The 18,853-nt window shown below is 39.1% G+C and overlaps 1 protein-coding gene across 3 annotated transcripts in view; it reads right to left on the reverse strand.

The window, feature by feature from the left end:
• Nucleotides 1-18,853, reverse strand: part of SLC25A13 (solute carrier family 25 (aspartate/glutamate carrier), member 13) — a 214,560-nt gene that overhangs the window by 88,747 nt on the left and 106,960 nt on the right. For all 3 annotated transcript variants that reach the window (XM_011955113.1, XM_011955112.1, XM_011955111.1), the window contains one exon: nucleotides 12,862-13,001. In XM_011955113.1, the coding sequence (XP_011810503.1) occupies nucleotides 12,862-13,001 (140 nt within the window). The remainder of the gene's footprint in view (nucleotides 1-12,861; nucleotides 13,002-18,853) is intronic.

The following is an 18,853-nucleotide window of genomic DNA, read 5'->3' on the forward strand; positions in this document are numbered from 1 at the left end:
ATCATAATCAGTTATTCACATTCCTGCCTTTACACCTACCTTACCAAGGAAAAGACAGTATATCCTGTTGAAGTCCCGTAAACATCTATTTACATTTATATATGCAGCTCAGCAGAATACTTTAGATATATAGCAGGTACTCAATAAATGACAGGCATACTCATTAGTGAAAAGTATTGTGTAAAACCAACTGAATGAACAAATCATGAGCTATTGAACAAAGGGAGGTTCTCCATATGAGTGCTTCCAATTCAGGAATAAAGAAGAAACCAACCGTTAAACACCCTGTAGTGAAAAATGACCACAGTACATATTCAATGGAAAGTAAATGAACAGTCTCCTTTGAATTACCAGACCCACTGCTGAAGCTTGCATTAGCCAAGATTACTCTCAACAATAGTAGAAGGTATGTCCAGCGATTTACCATTTTCCCTAGTTTATAACTCAACATCTTAGGGATCCTCAGACAATTATACCAAAAATGGCATCACTTTCTCTGGCAACTCCATCTGCTCAGAAAGCAGGAAGTCACAATGCTAAGACCAGCCTGTCCAGAATTCCAGATTGGGAATGGATGCCAAGGTGGGGGCTGGTGCTCAAGTAGCAGGACAGGGGATGCATCTGTGATGAGGACACTGTCAAAACGCATCCTGTGCCCACGCTTCCATGATTAAACATCTACGAGCAGGGACCCCTCAAGCTGGAATAAGAAAGTCATTTTAAGCCTGATGATGAACAACTTGAGATTACATTTCCAATAGCTTTTAAAGATTGGGGGCGTTATAAGTTCCACAGAGAACAAAATGCTAGATCTATGTAGTTCTCTAAATAGTAGGACAGAGTGGGCCGGGCGCGGTGGCTCAAGACTGTAATCCCAGCACTTTGGGAGGCCGAGATGGGCGGATCACGAGGTCAGGAGTTCGAGACCATCCTGGCTAACAAAACCCCGTCTCTACTAAAAATACAAAAAACTAGGCAGGCGAGGTGGCAGGCGCCTATAGTCCCAGCTACTCAGGAGGCTGAGGCAGGAGAATGGCCTAAACCCGGGAGGCGGAGCTTGCAGTGAGCTGAGATCCGGCCATTGCACTCCAGCCTGGGCAACAGAGCGAGACTCCGTCTAAAAAAAAAAAAAAAAAATAGTAGGACAGAGTGAAAACACGCAGTTAGGTGGCTCTCCAACTTTAAAAGCAGCTTTCTGAAGACGTGGGTTGCTTTCTGAAGATCATCTGTTTATGTCATGACTGTTTCTTCTTCCAGGTGAAGAAATGAAACCATGACCTCAATCAATACGACAACCAAGCAATAGCAGTTAGCGAGCATGTATTATGCAGCAGGCACTGCTATAAAGCATTTTACAGGAATCAATTCATGGAATGCTTACTGCAAGCCTATATGGTAGGTATTATTATTAACCTCACTATAGCAGTTGAGCAAATGAAAGTCTCACTGACAGGAAGCAGTGAAGCTGGAAGTCAAGCCTCTGCAGTTCTGTCCCCCAGCCCCCAATCTACCCATGCTCTTAATAACTTCTCTTAACTGCATGGGGAGCCTCAGACAAAGCTACTGTCAGGAATTTGATTAAAAGATAAATTTGACACTAAGAAATCTTAAGAGCTGTGGAAAGATAAAAACTCAATTTGCATTTAATGCTCTAGATTTTACTGTTGCCTATTTTTGTGGAAAAATAATAAAATTCCCTAAAGTTTTCCATTAAGACAAAGGCTTCAGTACACCCAGAGCATCAGGATTGTTTCACCAATAGTAGCAGAAACCAAGGAGGGGAGAAACCAAATCTAAAAGGCCTTCTCCTGGCCTCACTCACTTTTTGCTCTCTTTCCCACAGCCCCAAGAGACAAAGGAGGAAAAAATTAAATCAGGAGGCCAGTGGGAGCTAACACACAGATTACTCCATAAATATGAAAGAAATATGTGGTCTTTGAAATAAATGACCAGGCTCACTACTCATGGCAGAATGACCTAAAATTGAAGCTTCTGGTTTGCACCTCAAAAGCTATTTAATGAAAATCTAAATGTATACTATGGCTTGTCAAGAGAATGACAGCTCCTAGATCTGAACCCAGAAGGGATAAAACAGAGACAGAGAGCTTTTAGTATGCATGAAATATAGCATATACAAAATAATATTTACTTCTAAAATTAAGGGGATCAGAAGTAAATAAGTCGTCTGTGCAGAGGAGGGGAGAACAATATGGGCAGTAAGCATTACATTTATATATTTAAAAGTTAAAAGACTATCAAGTAAAAAAATTAGGCTGGCTATTTCTTCTGAAAAAATGGAGAGATGCTATAGGGGTCAGAGTTTAGTACAGTACACAGAAGTCTTTAACCTATAGAACTATTCACAGTAAAATGGGCTACCTTGAAAAGTAGCAGGTTCCCTGACATCAGAAATACGTGTTCAACCACAGGCTGAGGAACACACGTCAAGAATTTTACCTTATCTTTAATAGAGGGAGTTATGGAAGCCATACATTATGATGACAATATGAAATCTGGAACAGGCGTGGGTATAGCGCAAACAGAAGTCACAACACTGCTACTCGGGAGAGCTCAGGTCATTGTTTGCATCTTAGAGCCTCAGATTTTCTTCTACAGAATAGGCACACCACCACCTACTGCGCGGGGTTGTAAAAACCAGAGGTCATGCATGACAGGCATTTAATAAACGGTGGCTTTGATTTTTGTCTAGGTGAAAGGTTTAAAAACCTCTAAAGTCTCTTGCAATATGAAACAGTGGTTCTGCTCAATCATTCTGAACTAGCCACAGGAACAGAAAAATGAACATCAGCCAGAATAGAGGATAACAACAGCAGAATGCTTCAACACTCACTATAGACCGGGGCTATGCCAAGAACTTCAAAGACAGCATTTCACTTAAGCCTCACAATAATTCTGTGAAGTAATGATTATTATCATTTTACACAGAGGCATCTGAGGTTCAGAGAGGTCAGGTAACTAGCCTAAAGTCACACAACTAAGAAGTGGAAGAGTTAAGATTCAAAGCAAGGGATGTCAGATTTTAAAACTAAGATTCTTAACTATTAATTTATGCTGCCTCAGGCAAAATCGTAAGTAAGGGCCATAACTAGATTTGGACAGGTAATAGGAAGAGAGAAAAATTTTGATGATGACTTGAATATATAAATGAAGGAAGATATATCTCAAAAATCGTCATTTTGAATGATGGGGAAGATACTCTACCGCAAAGGAAAACACTCAAGGGGAAAGAGATGAGGTGGTTGACCACGATGAAAAACCTGGAGTGAAGTGAGTTTCAGTTATAAACAAAAAGTTAAGAGATACACAAAAGAAAGCTGGAGGTACAGGTAGAAATACAGATCTGGGAAATTTAGATAACAGGATTTTAGAGAAAACATCACAAGGCGAACGTTTACTAAGTTATTAAGTGCATGCTATGTACCAGGGAATGTTGCGTTTTCCCTGCTTCATCTCTTTGAATCCTCTCCACAACCGAGGTGGTTCTACCATCTTGTTCTGAAGATAGAAAAATCAGGTAAGAATGAGCCAAGGGTGACACGGGCAAGGATGAAACTGAATATGCATCCAGGCAGTCAGCTTCTGGAGCCATGATCTTAACCTACACAGACTGCCTGTTCCTTTCAGAGGGGGCCTACCAAAAACCAGAAGAAGAAAAAGATGATTGCAGAAATAGGTGAGATCCCACAGTGCATACAAAAAGCAGGCAGACAACAAAAATCAAACTGATACCTAAATAAGTGAGTAAGAAAATAAGACAGAGGGCCTGAAACCTTGTAGCAAAACCAGAGAGCTGAGAAAATGAAGTGTGTCTCTAAAGAGAGCTCTGAACAGTACCTGGCAATGGGTGCTTACTAAATGCTGCTGCCGAAGACAGTTACCAACTAAAGACAAATGGTCCTTCCTATCACCTAAGGCCAGAAGGTCTAAGAGCATGAGTTCTGCAGCTATCTCTAAGGCAGTTCCACTCAAGTACATGAAAGGAGGCCCAATTTGTCTTTAATATGTGCCAGTGAACTATTTTCTGTTCCCTCTATTCTGGTGCATGATGATTAATGGAACAGGCTTTTATTGCAGCAGTTTCCAACTACTTCAACACACCGATTCAGACTGCTGTAGAAAAAAAAAATCAAACTCTTCAAAATTGCTAGTTGTACAGAATAAACATATACAGGGGTTACATCACTTTAGGTCTAACATTCGTGCTTCTAATAGTCCCAGGCCTGTCATTTCCTTAATAATCTCCAATTTTCAGGTGGGTATATTTTGAATGTAAAATATTCTCTCCATCTCTATTCAGACATGCAAGTTTGTGCTTTAGCCTGAGAACAATTTATCAGGAACAACAACAGCAATAACAATAAAAAAACAAAAAACCCAGCCCCTCAAAACCAGCAGAAGATCCAGGTGATTTATATTATAAAGCCAAAAACACCAAAATATATATATATTTTTTGAATCCAGGTTAATTTGCATTTTTGGGTTTTGAAATTATAACAAAATCTAAAATATTAATAAAAGCAAAGAGTTAATAAGGAAATGATTCGAAATAATTCCTTTTTAGACATGGTGATAGCAGAATTCTAGGCAAAATGCAGCTAATTATCAAAACAGGAAACAAAAATGTATAAAGACGATTTGCCTAAAAAATACCATATCATATTTAGTCCAAACAATTTCTATATTACATATCAGTACCTGTATACTAGTTTGCATATAAAGATCCACTTTGTTTTTATAATCTATGCTAATTTGAAGAAAAACATTCTAATTAAAATGAAGATCCACATATTTTTTAACAAAGTAAAAATGAAACATAGTAATAAAATAGGTAGGGAGATAAGTAGTCACCATTCTTAATTGTGTTCTACTTGCACCTCCCCCCGACCCCCCATTTGGCCATGCAGTCAGAGTTTCAGAGTTGAGGGTGAAATTTCATCCCCAGTTCACTGGGTGGGGCCTTTAATTAAAAGGGTCTTTGGAAGCAGTGTCACATGTGGCTTGGCATACACTGCAACACCTTGGTAGAAAAAAAATACAGAGCTTTTCCATCTCAATTTCCTTGCTCTTCTGATTTAACATTAAACTTCACAGTGGGTAACAGCTGGGGAGATGCTGTATAGAGTGCTAATTTTTACCAAGATGTTACTGTAAAAGCCTGCACAACAGGCTGCTCAACAAAACAGCAAGCTAACACCACAGACACAACAGCACAATGAATCCTGATTTCCTTTGCCCAGAGAGTAGAAAGTGTGTGCTGTGGCTGGAACGTATCCTGCATCTTCCTGTCCAAATGACCACATCTCAATTTATTCATCACCAAACTAGCAGTGGCTTCCATTTGGACACAAAACAGAATCTCATCTAGTGGAAGAGTTGAAGGCAAACAACAATAACGTGCTCTACTCACTAGTTCATTTGAGAACACCAAACGATGCTGTGTTTATGAAACAGTACCAAAGCTACATCATAGACCCTCACCTGATACAACTTAGAATCAACAAAAAAGCATGCACTTAGTGAAAATGAAAATACAACTGTGTTCTTGGGCTACTAAAAATACACGGTCGGGCTGGGCACTGTGGCTCACGCCTGTAATCCCAGCACTTTGGGAGGGCGAGGCTGATGGATTATCTGAGGTCAGGAATTCAAGACCAGCCTGACCAACATGGTGAAACCCCGTCTCTACTAAAAATACAAAAAATTAGCTGGGCGTGGTGGTGGGCAGCCTGTAATCCCAGCTACTCCAGAGGCTGAGGCAGGAGAATCGCTTGAACCTGGGAGGTGGAGATTGCAGTGAGCCGAGATCACGCCATTGCACTCCAGCCTGGGTGACAGAGTGAGACTCTGTCTCAAAAAAAAAAAAAGAAAAAGAAAAAAAAATTCATGGTCTAGATGCTTTCACTACTACAGACAAGACAAGTTGGGGGACAAAAGGAAGGGCAAATGGCTCAGGTTACTCAAATCTAAGCAAGAACTTTGTTATTTGTCCACTTATGTGTAAAGAATTATGGCTTCAGTCAGTTCTACAGGGGATTATTTTTTATGAACACATGAAATCGCTTATTAATTCTAAAGCTAGAAAAATTGAAAATTGGGGTTGCCATGGTTGAAGGTATGTTTTGTTTGGTGGTGGTTGGGCGGGGGTAGCAGCAATTTTGTTTTTAACATATAGAGTCTCTTGTGTTGAAATTTTTGCCTTATACCAGGATGTTATGACAAATACAGTAGCGAATCTCTGGCTTGTACAGGGACATGTGGCAACTACCAACACCTGGGAGCAGCAGGCTTCTGCAGTTCTACTCTCTAGGGCTCAGGATCTAAATAACCAAAATGTTCATGTTACACAGAAAAGAACTGGGCTGACCTCTACACTGTGCTGACCAAGAAGCCAAAATAATGGTTACTCTGATTTCTTAAAAAGAACCAAAATTGTTCAGTTGCATTACTAGCATGGGTATGCTTTGGCATCCAACCAGGTTACCACAGGACTCGTGACGTGAGGACAAGGATCCTTACTAATATGAATGACCAGTCTGGGATGCCAGACACAACTTTGACCCCCAGGTTCTATTCCTAGCTCTATTTACTACAATTCATGTCTTTGGGTTTCATTATCCTCTTCTGGCAAAATGAGGACCAGAACAAAACTATGAAAAAATACTCATGCCCTTGTGATTAGAGCTCTCTGTTGGGTCAGGTAACCTCATTCTTAAACTCTACTTGATGAGAAGACATTAGATAGGATTTTTAGCTTCATTCCCTCTCAGGTCAGCTATCCTGTCTCTTGGCTAGCCAACAGAATCCACAACCTCAAAATCGGGCCTCTCCACCAATTCAGAGCATTGCAAATTTCTGGATGATGGTTTTAGAGCAATAGGCAGATGACCCCTGTAAACAGAAGAAATTTCCTAGCTACATAAAATGCAGAACAAAATTCCTTCAAAAAGTCCAAGTATACAGGGGCTGTAGGTAGGGCTCCTACAGTAGATCATCTTAACATCAAAGAACTGAAAAGAGGCGGTAGAGCCAATACACCAACACACATGTGAACAGCTCTTACATATAAAGCACTACTCTGTAGCTCCTCCCTGAAACCTCCTCTTCTTCCTACGCTCCCTATTTCAATGAAACACCACCATCCTCCCACTAGCCCAAGCCTAAAACCCAGGAGTCAACACTGAGTTCTGCAAATCCTTGACTGTCCACGTCCCATTAAATCATGAAGTCTTTGTCTGGCCTATCCCTGTAGGTTCTCTTGACTCCATTTACTCTGGCCCATCACTGTTACCATCCTACCGAGACCACAGTCGTTTGACTTTGGGGTTAAAAGGTAACCAACTGGTCTCCCTCTCCTTGGTCATGTCCCTCTCCATTAGATTTACCACACAATAGCAGAGTGATCCTTCCGAAACACAAATCTGATGAGGTTTGCCTTGACAGGCTTCCCATTAGTCTTAGAATAAAGAGCCGAACGTTTACCTTTACACATTCGGGGTTGCCTAGTCCAGACCAAAGTTTGCCACAATGTGTTTCCTGAACCATCCAAACGTCGCAATTCAGGATGCTTATTGGAAAGGCAGCTTCTTAGGCCCTATTCAGCACTACTAAATTTGAGTCTTGGGTGGGGAGTGGGTGGAGAGGCCTGGGACTCTGCATTTTTAAGTAAATATCTCAGATAATTTTTACACTAAAATTTGGGGGAAAAAACTGCCAGAGATTTAGAAAAATTAACTTCAACTTCAAATCCACCTGTCTAATCTTGAACAAATCCAGAACACTTCCTTAGGCTTCTGTTAACTCAGCTTTCATAGGGAAACAATGCCAACTGCCTTACTTAGCTTAACACCTAAGGTGACTGTAAGGACAAATATTAATACAAGTACAAGAACTTTCTTAGCTGTAAAATGCTATATGAGAGGTAGCTAGTAACAATGTTGTTGTAGTTAACAGAAATACTGAATTTGGTAGTAATCCTAGACTTTTCCATCCTGAGATTGGAACCACTGGAAACTCCTATGTGTAGACTGTTATCAAATTAAAATAATTACGTGTAAAATAAATACCCAAGATTATAAAACAGTATCAAACAAAAAATCCTGGAAATGACAGTACAGTGCACCCCTACTAAGAACTTGTTGATGATCACATCTGGCAATTAACGGGTAGGGGTCAGGAATGCTAGATGTTTAGCAATGCACGACTGGGCACTGCCATTCAAATGCACGGTAACTTCTAGGAACAGAAAATAGCTATCTATAGTCTTAGGCCTGGAGACAGTGCAATAGAGTGGGAATAGCAATGTATTCTTGAGTTCTGCACACACCTGTCATCTGACTGCAGAAGCTAAGCTCTAGAACGGCTGCTCTTTACCAGTTTTTTGGGATACTTCTTTGGAAACATAATGAAAGCTACGGGCCATTTCCCTGGAAAATTACTGGGAAATGCAAAATTTTACCATAGAGTAGGTTTATTCTTTTGCATATAATAGGTGATAATGATAATTACCTTTTAGGGGATTGGGAGGATGCTATTTTCAGAAACAGAATATTTAAAAGCACTTTGTAAATTACAAACATCATACAGATACTAGTTATTGTAACTTTTTTGAAAGTGACTCAGTACTGACTACACAATAATTTGGCAGAAAAGTTTTAGAAACCTTTCTTTCTGTGCCCCCAAGTGTCTATGACATTTACACAATTAAAAAAAAAAAAAAAACTGGCAAAGCAGGCTGGTCACCGAGGCTCATGCCTATAATCCCAGCACTTCGAGAGGCCAAGGCGGATGGATCACTTGAGCCCTGGCATTGAAAGTTGTAGTGAGCGCTAATGCACCACTGCACTCTAGTCTAGGTAACAGAGTGAGACCCTGTCTCAAAAAAAAAAAAAAAAAAAAAAAAAAAAAAAGGAAAAAAAAAGTTGGTAAAGGATCTGAGTACCTGCCATTAGGGTTTATGCTACAAACCTTTTAAGGGTTTTTGCTACAAAACAACAAACTCATAGGGCAAACATTGTATGCTTACTTGTAGTTGCTCCTTTCACACTGTCAGGTGGATATACTCAGACACAATTTCTAGACTTTCAAATTATGAGTGTCTCAAGAGTTACAGTCTCTGCACCTTTCAACCCTGTGCACAAGTCCTCTCTTGACAACCCGACATGCTCGGCAAATATTTGCTGAATTGGATGGTTTGCCCAACATGAGTAATAATCACAACACACAAAAAATATCGAGTTTTATGTTAATACTATTTATTTATTTATTTATTTGAGATGGAGTCTTGCTCTGTCATTCAGGCCTGAGTGCAGTGGCCTGATCTCAGCTCACTGCAGCCTCTGCCTCCTAGGTTCAGCGATTCTCTTGCCTCAGCCTCCCGAGCAGCTGGGATTATAGGCACACGCCACTACGCCCAGCTAATTTTTTTGTATTTTTGGTAGAGACGGGGTTTCACCATGTTGGCCAGGCTGGTCTCAAACTCCTGACCTCGTGATCCACCTGCCTCATCTTCCCAAAGTGCTGGGATTACAGGCGTGAGCCACTGCCCCCAGCCCGTTAATACTATTTATCAACTGCAGTTCCATCAGATACAGAATAGAAAAATTTCTCCAAATTACTTTCTAAAATACAAATAATATTAAAATCTATTTTAAATCTAGCAGCTATAAAATTAGAGCTTTGTTCTAGGAGCTGGGAGTAGATATACGTGGAGAGGTTTATATACTACTTTAAAATACACATACATACCCACATATAAAACTGTATTCACATTCACACATGCCATCATTCATGAAGTTATATGGAGATGAAGTTAACTGGGCATTAAGAAATACAAGCAATAGATGTAACAGTATAAATAATGGGGTAAGAGAAATGCGACCCCACTCCCTGCCGAAATCTTTCCATTCCAATGAGGAAGAAGGCTACAGGAAGGAGGCTTTGTATCCCTGCCACTTGCTTCAATGCTACTAGATGCAAAGTTCAGATCAGTCAAGTTTAGCTCAAATAATATCAAATTGACTTACCACTTGCAAAGTACAAATCAGTCAAGTTTAGCTCAAATCATATCAAATTGATTCACCACTTTATGACTTTTACAACCAAAGCACAGAAAAGGACATAGCAGCTCACCATGTAAGTAATGCCCAGGACTGTCAACACCTTAGCGGGGCGGGGGGAACCTGTCCAGACTCTACACAGAGAAACACATGACCCAGGTAAGATCCTCACAGCCACATGGTTGTTTCTCAGAAGCTCACACTTGCTTAGATACAGTAAAACATTTATTAAATGACAAAAAAAAAAAAAAAGGAAATGCAGAGAACTATACTGCCCCACCAATCACACACATGCATACACATACATAAGCACAGGTAATGTGCTGGCTGGAACCAACCTGAGCTACCTTCTCGGGACCCTCAGTGGAACAGAGGAGTGCTGTCTCTACATGCCACACAGGTTCCCTGAAATCACAAGCACTTTTTGGCTGTCCCTACAGCTGCTCCCCTTCCTCATGTGACAGGTAGCAGCATGCATGGTGGCAGCTCGTTCACATTTCAAGCAACCAAGCATCTGCCTTCACAGCCTTGGCATCAGCCAGGAGGCTGGTGCCTGCTTCTGAGTCCTGCCCTAGAGCAGAAAGGCGGATACCTGCCTGACAAAGCAAGAGCCTGAAACACAGGAGATTAAATTCACTAATATCTTTAAGAAGTTACCTGCATCCAGAAAGAGCCCAAAGGAAGCAAACAAAGCATCTGAAGTAGAGGTCTGAAGCTCTACCTGCATTCAGAAAAGAGTTCAAATGAAGCAAACAAAACATTTGAAATGGAAGGAAGAAAGGAACCCAATGGCAGGCATTAAAACTGGCATTCAGGTAAAGCCTATCATGGTCCATCCATTAATTCCTGTAAGTCTGGGTCTGGAGTAGGACACAAAGCAAGGCCCTGACTGAGATCATTAACCACTATAACCATAATCATCTAGTAAAAGTTCAGTACTTCTATTCTGGCTACAGAGACAAAATCATCCCACCAGGACACTGTGGGATGTTTCCATTTACCATTATAGAATGAAGTCAAATTTAAGTGAATGCCTTACAAATTGTTTGGAAACATAACCATAATCCCCGAGTTATTTAATCCTGGACTCTGGCTTCTCTGTATCTGGAGGAAGGCCTAGAGGCTGCTGTGAGCAGTTGAAAATCGACTCAATTCAGTATAATTGACACTTGCTTAGAGGAGGAAACACAATCATCCTTACTACTGCTAACATCCTATTAAGATTAAAAGTTAATTAGGCTGTGTTCCATAAAGTCAATTTGAGGCATTTGTCTCAATAACATTATTGTGATTATTCCTCATCAAAATGAATACCGCCTCCTACAGCACAACAATGTCCTGTTGAAACAGCAGCAAAAATCCAGCAACTCACATTACGTTCTCCATCTGCGTTACGTAAGTAGGTTTATGTTTACAGAGAACTGAAAACAGGGATTCACAGACATTAACGCTTTGTTTTTAAAAAATACAAAGGCAGGTTGAGGGCATCTTGTTTTATGTTTCCGAAGGCCTGGAAAATAAAAGCAAACTAGACAGCAGGACAAATTAAATCAATCTAGTAACACCATTAAAAGTCAAAAAGAGAAGCACCTATTGAAGTTAACCTATTGCAAATGCTAGTTGCTAAGAATGGACACCACAAAATCTTTACAAAGTGAGCACCACAACCCATGCACCCTCCACCTCCATCCAGAAGAGGACTCCAGCCACTCCCCAGAGGGCTGTGGCAAGGTCTGGAACACACAAAAAACCTAGGGGCACCAGGATACCCACTAAGGACATTTCTAGTAACAAAGAATTTAAAATTTTTCTCAAGACCCAAAATTTAAACATACCAAATGAGTCCCCTTACATGAGTCGTTTTAAATATATTTAATAAAGTATAAATAAAATGTAACTGTAGAAACAAAGCAAATGTATAAACATTTATATAGCCTATAGATATTGACCTTTAGTGACTAAATGATAATGTTGTATTTAAAGTATTTTTAAATAATGCTGCTGAAGGAAAGCTAAGTTATAATCATATTTTGTGAATACTCTTCACCTTGCATCATCAGTAGCCCAATGATATGATCATATGGGTGGGGGAAGGGGGTCACAAGAGAAGGGCAGCAGGGACTGGGTTAGGAAAAGTGCACCCCAGAAATGTAGACAACTCCTACAGTGGTTAACCCAAAGGAAGCAAGTGCGCAAGTGCCCTTAGCACAGTGGTTCTCCATTAGGGCCACCCAAGAAACTTTAAGTAGTCCCCAAATACCCAGGCTTTCCCCCTGCCTCCATTAAATCTAGTCTCTAGAGGTGGGACTGAGGCAACGTTAGTTTTTAAAGCTTCCAGGTGATTCCAATATGCAGCCAAGTTTGAGACTAGTGTCTTATCTATAAAAGGTGTCAGATGAAATGATTCTGAAGCTGAAGACAAATCTGTCCATTTCCAGGGGAAAACAAAATATTGGTAAGCAGTAACAGCCAGTCACAAGCCAAAATTTTAAGTTGAAATTTTGCCCCTCCTGACCTAAGTGACCTTGAGGAAATCACTTGATTTCCTGGGGCCTCAATGTGTATTCCTTCTAAACATGAAGGAGTTCTACATAAATCTGTGGAAATCCCATTTAATTCTATGATTTCAACATATTAATAAAGAAATACTTCTCAGTGGGACAGTTTTGCCAGGCTAGAAAGTGTGTAGTAAATCACAGTTCAAGACTCAAATCAGGACTTTTACACACAATTTGATTCCAGGTTTACTTATTTACCCTTTTAACTTTTTAAGAGCTAGACCCACCAATAAAAACTGAGTAAATTCCGCATATGTCAGGTGTCTTTTTCTTTCTTTTCCAAAATGTAGTTGCACAAATTCTGAATCCCAGTTAAACGGAATATGTTGATGAATTGTGGTCTGTCCAAAAACTTGCTTAACATCCTCTGAAAAGAGAAAAGACGGGTTGATTAAAACAAAGTAAATCAGGTTCTTTCTGATAAAATCTGTTATTGAATGGATATCGCTTTTTCTTACTAAAAAAAGTAATTTAATTTTAAACAGACAAACAGATTACAAACTATGGCGGAAATAAAAGAATCCTCAAGGAATCAGTTAAGAAATCAAGGTCAAAAATCCCACCAAACAAAATAAAGGGGAGGAAAATCAAGAAGTCACACATACACACAACCTAAAAGCTGTAGGAAACCCAAGTAGTAAGCTAAAACTATTATCGTCTCATTTGTTTTTGTTTCAATAAATAACGATTATTTTCTAGGTATAGAGGAGAGAATTCAATCGTAGTGGCAGGAAACACGTACATACACAAACACACATACCACAAGATACAAGTGTTACATATAGCCTTTAACAAGTTATTTAAAAGTTTTTGGAAGATTTCGAAATCCATTAGGAAAAAATTTGACACACATATTTAACACCCCTAAGGCTGTTTCTGTGCTTGAAAAAGTCCAACAATTTTTTTTTTCTTTTTTTTTTTTTTTTTATTATACTTTAAGTTCTAGGGTACATGTGCATAACGTGCAGGTTTGTTACATATGTATACTTGTGCCATGTTGGTGTGCTGCACCCATCAACTCGTCAGCACCCATCAATTCATCATTTATATCAGGTATAACTCCCCAATGCAATCCCTCCCCCCTCCCCCCCCCCAAGAAAAACCCCAGTGTGTGATGTTCCCTTTATCGAGCTACACTGAAAGACAAAGAAAATGGGGAGAAAAGCCAGCAGCAGCCCAAGTCTTTCACTTTCTACTGCACTCTTTTGGCTTGACCCAAGAGTTCTCAAATTGTTCAAACAGTCCCATTTAGATGGGTCACTGAAGGTGCTGGTCCTGCCTTAGGATCTCTTTTAGCCTCTACAGAAAAACTGTAAGAGGACTGACAGAGTAAAAAAAACCAACATGAAAAACCTTACTTTTCTAAAGCTTAATGTTTTTATTTTTAGCCTCCTCCTCTCAATAAAAGTGTGTGTTTGGAGAGTGGACAAAATGCAAATTATTAGCATATTAATAATTTTTCCTGGCTTTCACATCTTTAAATATATCTACCAAACCTCATTTTTATGAGCAAACTGTCTTGATACCTTTTTTCTCTTTTGCTTCTATTTAAAACAAAAAAAGAAACAAGAAGAAAGTTATTTAGTCTTCTGAAAAGTGCCAAAACCTTTGGCATATGTGTCTATGGTATCCCCCCAAATTTCCTACTCCCACCCCCATTATACCCACAGTTTTTGTTCCATGTTTTTAAAGTTTGCGGAAATTTTTAAAGCCTCACCATGAAGAGACAGTAGTGCCACCATTAGCATAAGGTTGAGTGTGTATTTGCACACAGAAGGCAGTAAAAATCAGGATTATGCTGGGCATAAATTTTATAAAATTTTATAAAAGGTGGCAGAAATCCTCAGACTGGCCCTGATGAGGACAATTAAAAGTTTTAAAGTACGAGTACTGAATTTATTCTGTCTTCTTTGCTTTTAGGGAAAAAAGAGGTAAGATATAAGGAAAATGAAGTGAATCCAGAATTAGGATTTAAAGGAAAAACAAACCAAAAAAAAGATGATCAGCAAGTCTGACCAGCACTCAATAAAGGGAATTAAGTAGAAGAAGATTTCTAAGAAGAAATCACCAAACTAAAATTCAAATGACTTGGATTCAAATTCTACTAATAGCAGCTAAAATTTATTGGGCACTCACCATGTGCCAGGTATTGTTCTAATGGCTCTAAGTCCCTTAATATCGTAAAACATGACTTTCTTCGGTGCAAAACATATTAACCGACATAATCTGTGGCTCCTTTCCAGGTCTAAGTGTCTGTATCTCTGCAGGAAGCAGGCCCAATAAAGTTTGAATAAAGGCTCCCATAACCTTCTAATTTAGATGAATACATTATCTAACGAAAACAATGTTCAAATGATAAAGATGTGACCGAAAGAAAAAAAATTCACACTATAAATAAAATTTTATACTAGAATAAAATTTTAGAGAAATAATATGCCAAAAAAAAAAAAAAAACGGTTTTCTGGTTTATCTTCAGTTAACTTAAAGATTCCTTTCTGCCAAGCATTCCAGTGAAATAAAGTTTTAATGTAATAATCATAGGATAATTGTCAAAAATAAGATCTTTCCCCTTCTTGATCTCTCCTTCAATCTCTGTTTCCCATAGAAAGTAACAGAAGGTATTTACTAAATAGTTGGTATATAAAGCTAAGGCACTTATTATCCATTTTTATATTTATATGGTCTAAAATTATAAATATACATAAAAGTAGGTTTAAGTTTTTCTAAAATTAGTGAACGCATGTAAAATGTGTCTCACCATAAACAACAATCTTACTTATCTATAATTAAAGTTTGCTTTTTACTACCATTTGCTGCTTACTAGAGCTCACATTTGAATCCGAAACTCTGAACGTTATAGTTTTTTGGACTATACCATAGAGTGTGTGTATCTCTACGAAATGCCTGCCTGATGTACTGAAATCTCCTCTGCAGGATAGAGTTATACATTATCCCTAAGATATCTCTCAGATCTAAAATCTGACAATCCTACAGGCCTGTAGTACCAATAATGATTTGTTTGAAAAAAGATCTCTCTATAAATCTTCTAGAGTATACTATACTAGATGTATATAAAAGATCTCCATATGTTATCTAAATCGTTATATAGTATGCATATGTATGCACATATATTAATGTGTTTGTGCATATTTATCGCACATGTTTTATTTCCTAATTGATTATTAGCCCCTTCACAGCAAAGACCCCATTCTTCATATCTGACTCTACCACTATGGCTGGCACAGTGGTAGGCAGAGAGCAACTGCTCACTAAGTAGTTGCTGAATTTAAATGAACCAGAAAAGGTTTATAATAGATAATGCAACAGGTTAAGGACAGCGGTATTAACCCTTTGGGGCACTACAGTTTCCCTTGCTGAGAAACTATTCAACAGTCATTTCTCAACACTTCAGGGCACTGCATACAAATCATCAGTCAACATTGTTTATCAAAATCCCCATGCTTGCTCCTAAAGTGATTTAAACATGTTGAGGGGCTGAAAAAACTGCATTTTAGTCAGCACTCCAGGTTTTTCTGATGCAAGCATCCAGGACCTCAGTCTGAAAGCATTATCTGGGAGTATGGAAGGGTTAGATTCATTCCTAATTTTTAACTTCTCATTGAAATGGATAAAAATTTAAAAGGAAGGAGGTAAAGAAGACTCTCCAGACCAAGCAGTGTAATACAGGAATGTGTAAACACAGATCGTGTGTAGACCTAGGTCACTCAGGGCTCCCATGCTGCACAACTCCAGTGGATGGCATTCACTTCATGGTCCACGTGACTGGTGCCTTCTGGAACTGGGTAGGGTATCAACCACATGACCCTGAGAACGTAGGCCCATTATTAGCTTTGCAGCTGTTCCAACACGCTGGCTATTGTAGGAATGTCAGGGCTTAGCTAGCTAGCTAGCAACCTTCTAAGTAGCACAGCTTGGACGCACTGTACTAGGCCTGTGGGAAGAAGAAGGGTAGTAAAAGGTATGAGGCTATATCCAAATCTAATACATGAGAAATAATTCAACAGCAGATTCAAACAGTACACTGTATCAGCACTAAACCACACGGCGGCCTCATGGCAAGGAAATGGAGATTTAAGAAGAGAAGTGAGAGAGAAAAGTTTGTTGGAGCAGATAAACCATGATCTGGGCCCCGAAAGCTGTCAAGGATTTACTGAGAGGGACCTTTGAGGGAGCTTTTCAATGGAGATCAACGGTATGAAGAAAGGTTCATTTCTTTTGAAGTGTATCAAAGGTCCAGTTACAGTGCTTTGGACCAAAGCCACCTGGGATCACTGAGACATGAGAGATCCTGTTCCAGGTAGCCACAGACACTGGCATCACCTGCCAGTAGCAAACATTATTTTAAAGCCCCCAGGGCATGATGCTATGTTTATGGTGAAGAAAAGTTTGCTATGGAAAGAACAGTTGGCCATGGGACTCTGCAGGGAAAAAAAGGTCTGAAGTTGTTTACCACTTGGCACGATTTCTACAAAATTTACTTTTTACTCTCTTGACCTACCTAGCAGGATTATATACTCAAATATCATAAGATTGTCAAGCCATTCTAATTGGACAAGCCAAATGATATGCAGAAGATTAAAGGAAACCTACCAATACTTCTATTCATCTCACAACTGATAAAGTCTTTTAAAACAAAATAATAAATCTTGTTCCTCTGGAAAACTCACACATTTTCTCCAAAAATATTTTACAGACTCCTAAGTTTCTGAATATTTCATTCTGCTCTAATGAATCACCCTGGGGCATTCATTTTCTGAAATGTTTGGTCTCTACGTTTCCCTGTAGGCTCATGAATAGAAACATCTATAAACTCAATAATCACTATGGGTTCCTTGCATTTCTCCCTCACTCTGGGAGACATTATAATACTACCTCAGGTTAATATTCTTTTCTCCTTTTAGGAGGCACTAATAGCTTTCTCACTTAACATTTGATTGTTTAAGATTCCTCCATGTCTTGTATGGCTCTAAGAGGTAAGAGAACAAGTTCCAGCTCTCATTTTATAGCTGAAAAATCAGAAATGAAAATCCAAAGCAATTTTCAAGCCCAGTTCTACTCTATACTCTGGCTCCCACATGGGCAATTCCATGAGCTTTACCATGAAAGGCTCCAGGAGTCAAACTTAGAGTTGCCCTCTCACCAAACCCTTACCATTCCCTGACCATTCCAAACCTAACTTGCAATCCTGGAGAGGAAAAAAGAAACCCAAAATGTTTTAGCCTTTTTGGTTGCTCACTTGGTTCAGAATAATTCGTAACTCAGTTGTGGAAGACTTTCAGGTAAGAACCACCTTCTAGATCTATCTCAAACGTAAAAATAGTTAGAAGAGGTCTCTTCCGGTTTAAACTACAAGTCTTAAACTCTTTTCCCCATGTTGAGGTCATATAGGCAAAGAAACAAAACTAAATTAGCATTAAAATGTGCATGTAGCACTAGTATATATTTCGGATATACAAAGTCATATTTTTCTTAGTTCAGCCACTCCTCCTAAAAGTAAAGCCAAATTAGAATGCTTATTTTGTAAAGTAAAGTATACTTGTTGTTATTTCAGTCTGTGCCAAACAAGCTATGTTTGGAAGGCCTGTAGTTCCCATAATATCACCAAATAATAATGATATTATTTAAAGTAAGACCTCACCAAATAAGCTCAAGGATCCTTTTATTTATGGGACTTTTCTTTCTCTACAAAAGTTTCCATCTTAAAAGTCTGCTGCATTTGTTTACATCATGAGAAGACAAAGTGGCAGTTGTTTCCTTCCTAAAGATAACCTCAAAAAGTCAACCTATTTCTCCCGAGTTAGTAAGTTTCCCAGGCTACAGGGTATGGTTATAGTGAAAAGAGTTGAGACCTTTAAAAGTTGGGTCACAGATGGCATTACCTCATATACAGAAAAGTCCTAAGAAATCACTAAAAAATTATTAGAACTAATAAATAAGTCTAGCAAGGTTGGAAGACAAAAATCAATATACAAATATCAACTGATTGCTGTATATTTGCAATAAGCAATCCAAAAATGAAATTTAAAAAACAACTCAGTCAGGCGCTGTGGCTCACGCCTGTAATCCCAGCATTTGGGAGGCCCAGGCGGGTGGATTATTTGAGGTCAGGAGTTTGAGACCAGCCTGGCCAACATGGTGAAACCCTGTCTCTACTAAAAATACAAAAATTAGCTGGGCATGGTGGCGGGCACCTGTAAT

Source organism: Colobus angolensis, unplaced genomic scaffold, assembly GCF_000951035.1.
Source record: "Colobus angolensis palliatus isolate OR3802 unplaced genomic scaffold, Cang.pa_1.0 Scaffold394, whole genome shotgun sequence".
NCBI classification, from domain to species: Eukaryota; Metazoa; Chordata; class Mammalia; order Primates; family Cercopithecidae; genus Colobus; species Colobus angolensis.